A 16,319-nucleotide genomic window follows, 5' to 3' on the forward strand; every position below is an offset into this window, starting at 1 on the left:
GTGTATGCCTGAAGTTTCTGCCTTTATAAGTGGCAAGAGAAAAAATGTAGAAATTGCACACTACATTCACTGATAGCATATGACCCACAACATGTTTAGAAAAAGTTAAATTGTCCATTGAGCTGAAATAGGTCTCATACCCCTGATGCTTGAATTGATCAGATGTTCCTGAAGTTACATTGAAGAAGGGTTGTAATCCCCTGGAAGATGTGACTGGTGATAAGGGATAAAAGGAAATACAGATAGAAAGAGGAACTGACTTGTCAAAAACCTTTTCTATACACTTTCTTGCTGAGTTTTTATTATGTTTCTGTCAACAGGTTGTGCAGGAGTTCATCCGTTTCCTGCATCGTTTAGCTACCACCAACAAAGATTGTGCGGTTGTGATGTGTCGTGTAGGCACAAAGGAAGCTCTGACCAAAGCTATGGACAAGCACAACTCCAACCTGTTATTGGTGACAGAGTTGCGGGACCTTGTGACTGACTGTGAGAAATATGCTAGCCTTTATAAGAAGATGACAACCAGTATCCTGGCTGGTTGCATTCAGGTAGCTTTGACCTTTCCTGTGTGTGTATTTAGGTAGCCGGCCTAGGAACAGATAGACAATGAATATCAACAGACTGGTCAAATAATATGTACCATGTTTCTCCAAAAAGACGACCCACCTTGAAAAGAAGCCCTATCACGTTTTTGAGTGCATGTGATCAAATTAAGACCCACCACAAAATTAGCCCTAATTAAGACCCCACCCACCTCGGGGTGCAGGGGATGGGGCAAGGCACACAGTTAAAGAATAAGCTAGGGTGGGAATGGGGTGGGGTGGAGCTGCCCTACTTACTAGGCCTTGCACACCCTGACACCTCCCTCACCTGCTTCTGTGGCCACCTGCCTGCTGGATGGCATCTGCAGCTGATAACAGAGCTCCAGATCGATCCGGAGCTCTGTTATCAGCTACAGATGCCTTCCGGCAGGCATCTGAATACAAAACGGAGGCCGGGGCGATGCCTGCGAGTGGCGGCAAGTGGCCGCAGAAGAAGTGGGCTAGCAGCAGGCTCCTGGTGGGTGGGGCTGTCGGTGCCACTGCCATGAGGTGAGTCAATAATTAGAACCCTTCAAAAAGAAGGCCTAGCTGTTCTTTTGGGGGTCAAAAGGAAACAAGACCCAGCCTTCTTTTTGGAGAAACATGGGTAATAAATAAGAGCAGAGCAAATAGTCAAGAGCTAAATTTGGTCAAAAACATCTTTCTTAAAATTATGAGATTCTGTTCTCTGTTCTTGTATAGGAATAAGCAACTTTCTGACCCTTGTGTGAGTTTGTGTGTGTGTGTGTGTGTGTGTGTGTCTGTATGATTCAGAGCTGTATACAGAGGGTGGTAGGAAACAAGCTTAGAAAATTCTGTTCAGTTGAATAGCTTGCATTATAGAATCAGTAGATTTAAGAATAAAAGTTTTTTTAAACTAAATCTTAAGCTTTATTAATGAATATATTCTGTTATCTACTTTGTTTATACAGATGGTTCTAGGACAGATAGAGGAACATAGACGAAGCCACCAGCCCATTAATATCCCCTTTTTTGATGTTTTCTTGCGCAACCTTTGCCAAGGTAAATGATTTGCGCCCTTTGGAAGCTAAAAATTGGAGGATTCATGCACAGATCTGCTGTAAAAAGAGTAATTCTCTTTCTCCCCCCCCCCTCTCCCCCTCGCTTCCTAGGTTCTAATGTAGAGGTGAAGGAAGACAAGTGTTGGGAGAGGATAGAAGTCTCTTCTAATCCACATAGAGCCAATAAACTAACTGACAAAAATCCAAAGACTTATTGGGAGTCTAATGGTAGCACAGGTTCTCATTACATCAATGTCTATATGCATCGTGGAGTGGTAGTCAGGTAAGTCCCAATGGAGGCAGTTAGCTAATTGACTTTGAGAGTTTGTAGGCAGCAGGGTAAGAGCGAGCTCTATGATTAAATGTGAATTAAGCAGATAGTTGATCAAAGTCATGAAATTACCGGTATGTGCAAACTTTTCAGTTATTGGGAATTCTTCATTAGGCAAAATGATAAATAAAGCTAAAGCAGGGAGGAGGGGTAGATAAATCGGATTTAATTTCAGTATGGTGGATTGTGAGATTAACAGATAGCAGATGATTAAATAATTTCTCATAATGACTTTTGCAATGAAAAAACAAATTAAAAATCTCCTCCTCTTTTTTTTTGCAAATTGCTCTGTTTGCAAAAATGCAATATTATACATTTAACTGTAAAATGGCCTAGAAAAAGTATTGCCCTGATTGAGTTACATTTGGGGGTTGGTTATGATTGCATATGTAGGTCTATATGTCAGTGTTTATATCTATGTATTGAGTATGTATTCCTTTGAGAGGAATATACCGTATTTTTTGGAGTATAAGACGCACTGGAGTATAAGACGCACCTACCTTTTTGTTTTTTTTTTTTTATAAAAAGTTTTTTTTTTATTTTTTAGACAAACACACATACAAACATACAATGTATTTTCTTTGAACAGAGTATTTGGCCTGTTCACAAATTTAAACAGTGTTTAGTCATTTCAATTAATTTTTCAATTTCTATATTTCCTTTTTGCCATATTTATTCCTCATCTATTTTTTTAAAAAACCAATATTATCCTTCATCCTCATCTCTAATCTTAATCAAATTCAATTTTTCCCTTCTATTCTATATTATACCCCCATTGTCATCTATTTTTATATCCATCCTCACATTGGTTAATTATGTAATATTACAATTGTTTAATACAAATTCAACATTTTAATATAAATCAATTAGTTATATAACTGTCTTTTTTGTATATTAATCAATATACAATATGAACATGAATATTCCAATTATTTCTATGCAATCCAATTTCTTACAAATCAATTAATTATATTTACCAATAATAATAAACCAAATAATTTTCCCCATATATTCCTCCAAACCACAACTTAACCATTTCTGCTTTCAACACAATGTACAATTAATAGTATCTCAATTATTACAATTCCTTTTTACTTTCACCACCATATACCATTAAAGGTATTTCAGTTGTTACAGTTTATACTTATTCATATTTATAAAAAAATAAAAAAATAAAAACTTATCATTGTCTAGATTTCAAAAATATAAAGACAAATATTCCAATTATTCATTTCATTTTTACAATCATGATTTCCCATTTTTTTCTTACTACTATTCATATTTCAATTCTAAATATGTATAACATGTTTCTCTTTCATTTCTTTTTCTCCCCATTTTTATTTTTGTCTTTTTCTTTCTCCTTTTTTTCTTTTGTGTTTTAAAATCTTGAACTCTTTTGCCCTAAATTTCCCATTGTTTGCACCTACCTTTTTTGGTGAGAAAAGAAGAAAAAGAAATCTCCCTCTGCCTCTGCCTAATTTTGCAACGTTACAGCAAACAGCCTGCTTTACTTTCATTTTCGTTTTCAGCATAGCTTGATTAGCACAAGGTATTTGCTCCAGCAATTTACCTCTTTGCAGCAAGCAGCAGAGCCCTGCGCGAAGCAGCTGAGAGCAAATCAGCTGAGAGTCAGGAGGCCGATCTTGTGCTAAGTAGGTTGTGCTGAACCTGAAAGGAGCTGTTTTTTCTTGCTGTTTGCTTGCAAGGAAGTAACTGCTGCGAGGCACAGGCCAAAGGGTGGGGCGGGGCTACATTCGGTATATAAGACGCACCTAAATTTTCACCCCCTTTTAGGGGGGAAAAAGGTGTGTCTTTTTTTTTTTTATTGAAAAAGTTTTACAAATACAGATTTTTCGCCCCTTTCCCTCCCTAACCCTCCCTTACCCTCCCCTACCCCCATGACTTCCCCAGGGTGAAATCCAAATCCAAATCACATTATATAATACTTTACCGCCCATCTACTCTACCCCCTGTGTACTATACATTTCTTCCTAACATACAACTATTCTACCCCATATATACTATACATTACTACACAACGTTCAGCTAAAAGTTATCTGGTACATCCTGATTTAATATTTATTCTGCATAATCCATCCATTTTTCCACTCCCATACATAGATCTCTTGGGTCCGGTCTTTTAAATATGCTGAAATCTTTGCCAAAGAACTGGCCACCTTCAGAGTCCATTCTTCGATAGTGAATATAACATCCCTTTCCCAATATTAACCAATCAATAACCTAGCTGCTATCACCATATACAATATCAATTTTATTTCACCCAGTAAAAAATCCTTAACTATACCCAATAAAAACAATTGAGGAAAAAAATTTGAGTTTTTTCCTCAAAACATTTTACATAACCCACCAAATTTTAACCCAAAAAGCCTTCGCTTTATATGATAATATGTAACATCCAAACAATCACCTTAATCCCTTCTTCCAACAGTATATTTAATGTCTTTAATTACCATCTGCCCCCATCATTGAAGAACACTTCTGTATATAAACCCCCCCCCCGAGTGACTTTATATTTATATTCCGTATGATATAACCAAAAACCAACCACAACGGTCGTCTTTGTTTTTTCTTCTATAATATCTTTCATCTGATTTGTTAATTCCATGAATCGTGTTAGGGTAACAACCAGATCGCCTGCAAATGCCCTTGTTCTGTATTCCTCTTGCCTTATAGCTTTTCCCTTCAACGCACTCATAATCCATCTTTCTCAAAGTTTATAATAGAAAGTTTCAATTCACTCGATCACAGGCCTTCTTCGCATCCAAAAACACCAGCACTGCAGGGATCTGTTTATTCCTCTCAAAATAGTCCAATAAATAAAGGTGTGTCTTATACTCCGAAAAATACAGTATTTGGGGCTATTTCATGAAATATTTTTAGTTACCCAGGCAGACTTTAGTGAGTATGCCAGGATGCATTCTAAGTCTGACATAGATACAAAATTTTGTTTTTGCTGCAGGCAGATGACTTTAATAGTAGCTAGTGAGGATTCCAGCTACATGCCAGCTCGGATTGTTGTGATGGGAGGAGATAACACATCTGGCCTCACTAGTGAGCTCAATACTGTGAGTGCTTCATTTTTTTTCTCTAAAGCGGGTCTGCTTTTAGAAACCTTCAGTAAGGAAGAGTTTCTGCTATATAACCAACATACAGTCAGGATTCATAGACCTTCTACAAAGAATATGCATTTGTTTGAGCTGTCCATCCTTGATTTGAGATCCTGTTGGAAACTTGCCATTTCTCAAATTATCTATGCTCCATTCTCTGATACAGTTTAATTAACTTATTCTGTCGAGGCGTCGCACAACTCCAAATGACTCTGGTGTCTCACAATATAACAAGAAAGATAAAATGCAGTTGCAATTAAACAGAAAGCCAATAAAGTATTAACTAAAAATCAGAAAAAGAACAAGATGGTGATTCTGGTCAAAAACAAAACTAATGGACTTTAACCACCCTAGCCTAAAGTCTGGGAAAAAAGACAGGTCTTTAAGACCCCCCAAAATGCTTTCAGAGTAGGAGCCACTCAGACGGCAGGAGAGATTGCATTCCAGAGGGCAGGTGCCATGACGGAGAAAGTGCACAACTTGGGTCATGAAAGATGACACCATTTAATTGAAGTTTTGGTTTGTATCAGCCAGGTAGACATCATGATAGGCAGAGGAACCTTCAAATAACCAGGCCCTATAACATGTAGGACTTTATAGGTCTTAATCAGAGCCTTGAATTACACCTGGAAGCAGAGTAATAACAGAGTTATCCCATGGACATACTAAAGCACATCCATCTCTTCCTGCGCTGCTGTATTCTGGACCAATTGAAGCTTCCAAATTACCTTCAAGGGCAGCCCTCTGTAGAGTGCATTGCAATAATCATGCTATGAGTTGACTAAGCCATTAGTAATTATTTGAAGATCTTTCCTATCCAGGAAAGGGAACATTTGACACAGTAGATGAAATTGTGCAAAGGTATCTTGGCCATAGATACCAACTTCTCAGAAGTGTGAGTTCAAGAGGATCCTTAGATTGTATACCATCTTGAGTGGGGAAGTGAACTGAGTGATCCCACTCAAGATCAAAATTGAAATGTTGAGGATCTCAATAAATACAGCCACTCAGTCTTGGTAGGATTGATCTGAATTTATTTTTTCCCAGTTCTGCCTACATAGCTTCCTGGCACAAAGACAGGATTTTGACAGTCTCAATCGGCTAGGCTGGGCTGATGAAATCAAACCCCAAATCGGTAGCATGTCTCATGTTGATGTTGAGTGGAAAGGGAGAGGGGAGAGGGCACTCCACATATGAGGAGCCTAGCAAGTGACCTTTCTTCCTTGCCTTCCCCCCGGGCGGGACTGGATCCAGTCCCAAGAGTAGGAAGAGACCCACTCTGGAGCTAATCCAGAGAGATGCTGTGGTTATCAATATCAAATGCTGCTGAGAGATCAGGAAGTGCTACCTCCCTCCTGGCTTCACCTCAGTACAACCATGGCCTTTTCTGCATGAAATCCCAGAGTGAAATGTGACTGAAATGGATCTATATAGTCCTTTTCTTCTAAGATCCTCAGCAGTTGCAATCCCCAACCACTTTTTTCAACACCATTCCTTAAAAGGAAAGTTGAAGACAGAACAATCGTTATCCAAGGCTGATGAGGCCTCTTGAGAATGGGATGTACCACTGCTTCTTTCAAGGATGGAGGCACCACCCCTCCCTCAAGAAGGCAGACACCATAGCATGGAACCTCCCTGGCGACTTTGACACCCTGCCAGGGATTTGTGTCTAGCAATTATTGAGTGAGGTTACAGTGTAGAGATCCCTGACCCGCCTTACAGGGGTGAAATGCTACTGGTTCAGGTGAACCAGTAGTGATAAAAACTACCGGTTCAGGCAAACTGGTAGTAAAAAAAAGCTACCGGTTCCTCCGAACTAGTATTTCCGATGATCAGCTCTGCCGCGGGGTTTAGCTTTGCTGGAAAGCAGGAAATCGTGCGGCACAGCTGATTCCCCCCCTCGCTGTTCTACTTACCTTCCCAAGCCTCCTTTTGGTGCGTACTGCGCATGTGCGCCCGCAGCGTGAGTTTGGTGCGCACTGTGTGTGCGCATGCAGTGCGTGTTTGGTGCACAGCACACATGCGCAGCCAGCGAACTGGTAGCAAACCGGTTCAGATTTCACCACTGCCACCTTAGCTACTTTTATTATTGGCTGTTTGGTAATTGTGACGTAGAGGAACAGAGATGACACAGAACTTCCTTTTTATCATCTCTAATTGGCTCACAGTGCCTTTGAGTTATTGACTGCCACTTGGTTGGATCTGTCTCTTGTTCACCTATATTAGCTTACTTTCCTTTCGTTATCCAATGCAAAAAAGTATTCCTAAAGTCAATTATTCCCACAATAGCAGAGGATGTTAAAAGAGGCTGAATTCTGAATGAAGCAATTCAAGATCCAGAGAAACTGCTTGCAGGTAGTCCTCGAATTACGAGGACTAAAATTTCTGCTGTTAAGCGAACAGTTGTTAAGTGAGTTTTGTCCTATTTTGTCCCATTTTATGACTTTCCTTGCCACACTTGTTAAGTGAATCACTACAGTTGTTAAGTTTGTTAACATGGTTGTTAAGTGAATCTGGTTTCCCCAATGTCTCTGCTTGTCAGAAGATTGCCAAAGGCAGGGGTGTCAAACTCGATTTCATTGAGGGCCGCATTAGGATTGTGTTTGAGTTTGGGGGGGGCAGAGTGGGTGTGGCCAGATCAATGTCACTCATATTGGGGGCACCTGTGGTGGCCCGAGTGCTCTGGCAGAGAAAATGGGTTCCTGACGGTCTCCTGTAACCCTCTGCCAGGGAAAATGGAGCTCAAGAGGGCTGCCGTTTTTGCCTATGACAGCCGCCTACAACCCTCTGCCAGTGAAAGCGGAGCTTGCGGTCCTCCCGAGCTCCATTTTCTCTGGCAGAGCCACTGCAGGCAGTCCTTTGCTATTTCCAGGGCAGCCCTGCAGGCTAGATCTAAGCATCCTGTGGGTTGGATCTGGTCCCCGGACTTTAGTTTGACACCCCTGGCCCCGGGACAAGCATCAGAATTTTGATACATGACCACAGGGATATTGCAACAGTTCTGAGTGTGAAAAATGGTTGTAATGTACAGTGGCATTTTCAGTGCCATTGGGTGACTTCTAACAGTGACAAAATGAATGGTTGTAAGTCAAGGACTACCTGTACTTAATTTTAGAGAGCAGCATTTATTGTGAACCTTATCTGGAAACTCTTCTATTGGAACCCATGTCTAATTAAGAAACTATTTGTGCATGTGTACAAGCAACCTTTTACATGATTCATTCTAAGGACTCTCCAAACCATATTTCGTTTCCTCAAATTACACAATTGAAATTTTGTATAAAAATATGTTTGGGACATAATTTGATATAAGCCTCTTTCAATTTATATCCTATCAAACAGATCAAGTTGCTATATATTGAGTGAAAACATTTGTCTGGCTTCCTATTGCTATATAACCAGCAGTGACACTCATCTTAGGTGTAGAATAGTTTCTCTTCAACTGCTACCTAACCAGTGAACTAGAGTGACATATGATGAAACTTCAGAAGCAAATATTGTTACTTAACCCCTGCATGGTTGAAGCTAAAGCTCATTAATGTGAAAGTATATTTGGATTTTGTACACGTATACTTAATGTTTGCATTGGTTGACTCTTGGATAAATGTGGCAATGGAAGCATAATTTCTTAGACATCTAATCATATCTGTCAGGTTCTTTTCTACTGCGTCACTGCTGAAAATATATTCTTGTAATTTATAACTACGGTAGTTTTTCCTGGAACTTGACCTCTGTTAAAAATTGAAATAACCAAGAGTTTCTGCAAGCAAGAAGATCCCCCTCTCCATTATTCATTTAAATAAGGATGGAGCTGCATTATTGCCGTGTTTTAAATGCCAACCTGTAGCTCGACATGTAGTTCCAAACTTTTTATGGTGGTTTTACTGAAAGTTTCTTTGTGATTCTCAGTGTTAATGCTAGGGCTCAGAGGATAGGGTTTACAAATATAATTGAAGGGATACTGGTGGTAGAGAAGATTTAATCAGATGTGTTTTGTACACATCTGTTTTTGTTCTAAGCTGCCTTCAGAAATAATTGAGAGAAATTATTGATGTTCTTGATGAAAGGTATATTCTTCTGTTGATAAGGGTGATGTTCTTCCTGTCCCTAAAAACTTCAGTTGAATGGAGAAGGGTTCTTTAATTTTGTATTTACAAACTTGCTCACTTCAGACTTAAAGGCGTGCCCTCTTCTCCTGCCCTGCTAGATGCATTTATGCTGTTCTTATAGAGTGAGCGTTATAACCTGCCATACATTATTAATTACATTAATTAATTACATCTGTGGACAGCGCATACTCGATTTGTGGTTTTCTTCACTAGAAAAAGACAGGTTGCTGTCTCCATTTGCATTTCTTATCTTGGTGAGACTTTGGCTCTTTTTCTAACAGGTGAATGTCCTACCTACAGCCAATAGGGTAGTTCTTCTGGAGAATATGGGCCGCTTCTGCCCAATTATACAGATCAAAATTAAGCGCTGTCAACAGGTAAGTCTGAATGTTGTTTCTTGAAACAAAGTAAAGGCTATAAAGCGCTGTGCTTAACCACCCTAATAGTTTTTGACCCATTGCTATAAATCCATCAGCAAAATAGGTCTTTCCATAGATTAATGAGGCTTTTCATAAGTGTTTCATTTTCCAAACAGTAAGTTGACACTTACTTATAGTTTATATTTGGGAATGGTATAGAGAAAATAGATTCATTGGCTATGTGAATTATAACTGCATGAGTGCCTGAGAAGATATAAATTTTGCTATACAGTATGACGGATTACAAATTGTTTTTGGCTTAATCACCATTTATGTTGCCTTTTTTGTATGGAATTTTAATTTCTTTGGTTTTTTTCCTTTGAAATATTGACCTCCTGGCATTTCTTTATTGCACAGTTCATACATAAAAAAACTGGTTTTAAAAACATAGTAGCTGTTCTCCTGCAAAAAAGGATTATTACAATTCTCTAATTGATAGAATACTGTTTTTTTTTTGTTAGTAATTTGAGAATCATTGTTCAGCTGTAAAAACTGAATGCTCTGCAAATTAAATAGAAATATCTTTGAAAAGCACCTGCATATTAGACAGGGAGTTACTTGAAAAGTATTTCCCCATTGGAGAAAACTGTGTTATTTACAGGGTGGCATTGATACACGGGTGCGTGGCATTGAGGTGCTAGGTCCGAAGCCCACCTTCTGGCCCATCTTCAAAGAGCAGCTGTGCCGGCGTACATATCTCTTCTATACCACCAAGGCACACACTTGGTGCCAGGAAATCTTAGAAGATCGGATGCAGCTGCTGCAACTTTTCAACAGGTCAGGCCTCTTCTGATATAATTCTTTTGTCCTTTTCCTCAGGGCTGTCCTAGGGGTCAGCATCTGCCCCAGAGCTGGCTTTTGAAAATCAAAGAAATGAACACTGCTACAGGCCAATATTCCTAAAATACCCATGTTCCTGCTCGTTAATTTATGTCAGCACTTCAAGTTAGATCAAAATAGGACCCTGAGTTATGAATGCTATGGTTTTTAAAAGGTTACAGTGACAGAATCTTGTAAAATCTGAATGCTTTTCCTTCCTTCCTTCCTCCCTCCCTTTATGACACTTTCTGAGTTGCATTTCTGCCCCAAACTTAGATTATGTTTATCTGACTTTTGCCTTGGTTGCAGCTCCATGCATTATTATGGTTCATTGTACAGTCAGCCAGTTGTTTAAACTGAATTTGTCATTCTTGTTCATCTATTGAGTCCATTCCAAGGACCTGGGATAGGCAGATGTTATTATTAATATTAATATTGATTTGTATGATCAAATCACCCATCTCACATAAGTGATTTTGGGTGACTCGCAACATATAACCAATGTATCATGGTATCTTAAGTTCCTGCCTCCTCACCGTATTCCTTTTTTTTACATTATGGAATGTATTTGTTCCAATCCAAATAAGCTACATCTTTTTCCTACTGCAGATTGAACAGTGCCTTGCGCCATGAGCAAGTATTTGCCAATCGCTTCCTTCCTGATGATGAGGCTGCCCAGGCTCTAGGCAAGACTTGTTGGGAGGCCCTGATTACTCCCTTGGTGCAGAGTATCACCTCTCCAGGTACTGGTTGCTTCCTTGCACAGGTCTTTTAATAACCAGATCTTGCTTATCCCTTCCCATTCCAAGCAGATGTGCTAACCGTCTTTCTGTCTTTCCAGACTCTAGTGGCATAAGCCCCATGTCATGGTTACTAACTCAATACTTGGAAAATCTGGATGCAGCCAAGAATTCCATGAGCCGAGCTTCCATCTTTAATTCCCGTGTTCGGCGCCTGAGCCACTTGCTAGTGCACGTGGATTCTGCTGGCCCTGAACTTGAGGAGCTGAAGCCTCCTGTTAAAACCAGTGAGTGTCCTCCTTTGGGGCAAATAAATGAAAAGGGGGCAAGTCCTTCTTCCAGTTTTGACAGAATGGTAACAAAAGGATGTATACCCTTGGATATATTGTATGTTCATACTGACAAGAACACATGTCATCTGTAAGATTACCAGTATAGATTGATGGCATGGAATTATTGCCTGGAGAAGAGTCAAGGATTTGGGAAGTTGGAGACAAGTATTTGGGGACTCTGTTAGCTCTGTATCTCAGAAATCTTTTGCTACAGTCTGAGAGGGGAAATAATGTAAAATATTGTCTCCTGTTTTATTTTCCTTTCTATTTTGAATTTAATGGAATGCAAAGAATATGTGAAAACCAGTATCTTTGGGGAGACTGTTACTTTTTCCATATCAAATGCCCTGGGTATAGCCAAAAATCTGAAATTATCTAGTGTCTAAAAACCCACTTTTATAATGGGGATAATTCTAAAGGTACACCAAATTTCCCTTTATTGTACAATCGTATAAACGGAATGATATGGAATAGACTTTTTGGGAAACAGTAGTAGAATCCCACCTGTTCAGGAGAGCCAATTTGTCAGATGCTTTTAAGGATTGTTGTTGTGTCATACTAAAAACCTGAGATTTGTATGGCTCTTTAATATTGTGTAACATGCAATTTTCAGATGGGAAAAATGGTAAGAACAAGGAATCAAGCTCAGGAGTTATCAAGCCAGCAGTGAATAAACCCTGTGGGATGACAGGCATCACACAATGCTGGAAAGATGTAGTACAGCAGCAGGTAAGGATGGCTGAAAGGTGGTGTCCAGCAAAAAGAGGGCGAATGCATCCATGAAGTGGGGAATTAATGCAGGCTTTGGGGTCTTCGTACTGACATCTTCTATCATAAGTTATTAGCCAGTTCATCATTCATGCTTCTTTAGAATTCATGGTACAAGTTAAGGCATCTTTAGAGAACTGTATCAGAAGCTCTGAGGCTTCAAAGAGAGGTTGATGTGAAATCAAGCTCTCACGTGAAAGTATGTTTATTCCAACTTTGTTATCTGCTAAGCTAGGTAGAGTTTATTGTTAAATTTCCAGCACATGGCTCCTAGTTGCTTTTCGACAATTATGTATACAAATTAACAGACAATTATTTAAAATATTTAGGTGGAACATCTTGAACAAATAACAATTGGGCATGAAATTTGCTTGAATCCAATGAAAAATTGTTAAGCCTTCCTTAACAAAACTTTCCCAGGTGAGGTCCCATTGAGCTAGTTAAAAAAAGTTGAAATGTTGCCTCTCCCTCTTCTCTGTTGTCCAGGTGAAAAGTTTCTTGGAGTCTTCCTGGCAGGCTCCTGATTTTGTGGAACAATATTGCAGAACCTACCAGCGTCTCCGGACTGCCATGGAGGAGCTTTTTGGACAACAGATTTCCTTCATGCTGGCCTTATGCCATGGTTTCTCTGGAGGCTTGTTACAGCTCTCCTTCCTGACAGCGATGCATGTAAGTTAGAGATCAAGTAGATATTTCCATAAAACAGAGATGTACAACTTGAGACCCCAAATTTGTTCTCTAAAAAATAGCATGTGGTTACCCAAGATTTCCAAATTAAATTGTAATTTGGAGTTGGTTAATGTGACAGAAAGAAATACATGTTAAATAAATGTTTGGCAAGTAATATATTAATCTGATTTCCAGGTGAGTGAGCAGTTTGCTCGTTACATTGACCGGTGGATCCAACAGAGCTGGGCAGATTCGGGTAACGTGGAGACCTTTCAGTGCCTACAGCAGAGTCTGGAACCCGTCCTCTTCCTAGCAGATCTGGAGTTGGCCAACACTTTTGAGCGATTCTACCGGTGAGGCTTTTGTGGAGAGGAAGAAGGAAGGGAAAGTTGAATATACTACTTTTACTAACAGAGTAGACAGGTCTCAGGTAGGAAGCTTTTTGGCAGTAATGATAAAGCATCTTGCTGCTCCTTCAATCTGGATGAAGGTATCTTCAAGAACATAAATATGGCTCTATTTTAACGAGTACAGGTAGTTCTCAACTTACAACCATTCGCTTAGTGACTATTCGAAGTTACAACAGCACTGAAAAAGTGTCTTATGATCGTTTTTCACACTTACAACTGTTGCAGTATTCCCATGGTCATGCAATCAAAATTGTCAACTGATATGTATTTATGAAAGTTGCAGTGTCCCAGTGTGATCACATTTTGTGACATGACAAGCAAAGTCAATGGGGAAGCCAGATTCAATTAACAGTTAATAAAAGTTAACCACATAACAACTGAAGTGATTCACTTAACAACTGTGACAAGAAAAGTCATGCGGGACAGAACTCACTTAACAACTGTCTTGCTTAGCCACAGAAATTTTGGGCTCAATTGTGTTTCTAAACTGAGGACTAGCTGTACTTTGAAGGGACCTGGCTCCTTATGAATCAAATAAGCCTATATCTCCAGGCACACTGTAAGGACTGTGAGAATAAGCGTGGCTGATGGATGACCCTGGTTCTGAATTTCACCTTGAACACTTTGCCTCTCCAGATACTATCTAGGAGATCGTCTTCTGTCTCAAGGGAAGACGTGGCTGGAATCTGCTGTAGTGGAGCACATTGGGATCTGCTTCCCCAACCGTTTCCCTCAGCAGATGCTGAAGAACTTGAGTGAGATGGAAGAGCAGCAGCAACAGTTTCATCTTTTCCAGTTGCAGCAGTTGGACAAGCATCTGCTGGAACTAGATCAGCAAGGAAACCATGAGGAGGAGATGGAGGAAGAAAATGAGGTGAGCAGACGAAAAGAACAAAGCTAAAGCAAAAGTAGTCCTCTGAACTAAAAGGTTTTTTTTGTCTTCTCAAGTCTCTTTTGTCTGGTTGATTGCTGCCAAGAATGTCCTGTTGTTAGTCACAAAATAGATATTGGATCTGTTTTGTTCCCAGATGATGGAAGATAAACCATTTTCTCAGGAGGAAGAGGCAGAAGTGAAGATATTGGCTTTGTCTCCACGTTGTTGGACCATATCTTCCCTTTGCTACCTGGAAGACCCTGCCAAATTTTTCCCATCTTCCCTTAGTCAGCAGCTGAGAAAGTTTGCAGACTTCTATACCCAGAGTGAGTATGAGGCTATCCTGAGTCCAAATTGGGTTAGGAAGGAGTGTTCTTTATAGGTCCCACTGCATCCTGGTGTAGTTGTTGGTAAGCAAACCAAAAACTTCATCCAGAGACTTTATAATAAGGGGGGTTCACAAGCCTGGAAACTACTACTTTAGATTTCCGCTAAAGAAATTTCAGTAGATTTTTAAAGAGGCCATCATAAATATTTATTATCTCTGGAAGAACTGATCAATTATAGGAGTAAGGAATGTAGTAGCCAATTGACAAGGAAAAATCATATTTAGTTAGTATAACTGTATCTTAAAAGTGAAAATTTCAGTGTTTATAAAGTGCAAAGAGTTGTCTACATCCTAAATTTCCAACATGGCTAACCTCACTGGAATATTGCCTGGCACTTGCCAAATTTTGTGCCTACCTCATTTTATTGTTTTAAATTAGAGATGGTTGGAGATTTTAAAAATGAATAGGAAATTACAGTAGAGGTGTACACTGCAAAGTTTACACTGTTATTTGGCATAATATTTACTTCTAATATCTCTGGAGATTCTCAGTCATCCAGTTCATTGTCCCAAAGTGCTTTTTCAAGATGCGACTGGACTTTCTGTTTTTTCTTTGAAGATATTTCGCTTCTCATCCAAGAAGCTTCTTCAGCTCTGTGTTAGTTGTGCCTTCTTTATAAATTCTGTGACTTGTTTCAATATTTCTGTTGATAGAAGTGATTTCAGTTCTTGGAGTTTGTGTTCCACTCTCTTTCAAAACCTCAATTGTGAAATTAATCTGTCTTATTCTTTCATTGAGAAGTTGGAGCTGAAGAAGCTTCTTGGATGAGAAGCGAAATATCTTCAAAGAAAAACCAGAAAGTCCAGTTGCCTCTTGAAAAAGCACCTTTGGTTTACTTATATTAATGTTTCTAGTTCTAAAAAGATCCAAATGGTATTCTTAGAAAAAGAAATGATGTTTGGCTACCACCAAGTTTCCCTTTCTTCTTGACATACTCTTTCTTTATATATCTGTTTTGCTCTTCAATCCTCATCCTCTTTGTAACCAAACCACCTCACTGTACATTTTTCATACTGGTCATTCAGTTTGTATTCAGTCAACATTCATTCAACACCCACTTATTATTAACACTATCTGTTCTTGTTTACCTCACAAACTCCTTAATTAATCTATTCTCACTTTGTTTCATTAAACTTTTTCCCTCAGAACATTTCTATAACAAAATAGGCAAAAACACCATTTTCAACTCAGCCCTTTTTCATTTTTTTGTTATTCATTTTTCACAATGGATTACTGTCATTCTACCAGTGTTTTGCATATCTTAAAATTTATCTTATTCTTATCATTTTTTCATATTTAGAAAACAGTCATTCTTTCAGCCCAACCTACTTCACAGAGTTGTTATTGCAAGGAAAACAGGAGTGAAACATTATGCAAAAACCCCCACCTTTAGTTGTACAGAACAATGGCAGGATGTAAAACTTACCATCATTATCTACAATCTCTGTTGCACACCAGCATACTGTTGCCAACTCTCCTCCATTAGTAAGGATAAGTAATGTACTCAGTGACCATGAGATGATTTAGTTAATTAAATTTTATAGTAAGGCTCCCCAATTCAGAACAAGCTGCGTATAATATTAGAAGCAGATAAAAATAATTATCAAAATATGAAGAAACACAAAAAGGTTGGCATTTATTCACAGCAAGTGTACTCTTGAGGATCCCACCATCATGCTGCCTTGAGATCTGAGAGAATGAAAAACAGGTTTTAAGGAATTTTTAGAA

General features: G+C 39.1%; 1 protein-coding gene across 1 annotated transcript in view; it reads left to right on the plus strand.

Moving 5' to 3' along the window:
• The window catches only part of LOC139308645 (cullin-9-like), a 51,092-nt gene that overhangs the window by 19,307 nt on the left and 15,466 nt on the right, over positions 1-16,319 (plus strand). Inside the window, exons 14-26 of the mRNA XM_070932336.1 lie at positions 321-548; positions 1,514-1,604; positions 1,715-1,886; positions 4,915-5,020; positions 9,453-9,548; positions 10,192-10,367; positions 11,019-11,152; positions 11,251-11,436; positions 12,095-12,210; positions 12,736-12,918; positions 13,114-13,271; positions 13,965-14,202; positions 14,357-14,528. Coding sequence (XP_070788437.1) covers positions 321-548; positions 1,514-1,604; positions 1,715-1,886; positions 4,915-5,020; positions 9,453-9,548; positions 10,192-10,367; positions 11,019-11,152; positions 11,251-11,436; positions 12,095-12,210; positions 12,736-12,918; positions 13,114-13,271; positions 13,965-14,202; positions 14,357-14,528 — 2,056 coding nt within the window. The remainder of the gene's footprint in view (positions 1-320; positions 549-1,513; positions 1,605-1,714; positions 1,887-4,914; positions 5,021-9,452; positions 9,549-10,191; positions 10,368-11,018; positions 11,153-11,250; positions 11,437-12,094; positions 12,211-12,735; positions 12,919-13,113; positions 13,272-13,964; positions 14,203-14,356; positions 14,529-16,319) is intronic.

The sequence above is a fragment of the Pituophis catenifer genome, unplaced genomic scaffold, assembly GCF_029215685.1.
Source record: "Pituophis catenifer annectens isolate HBS135680 unplaced genomic scaffold, rPitCat1.0.hap2 SCAF_1, whole genome shotgun sequence".
In the NCBI taxonomy this organism is placed as follows: Eukaryota; Metazoa; Chordata; class Lepidosauria; order Squamata; family Colubridae; genus Pituophis; species Pituophis catenifer.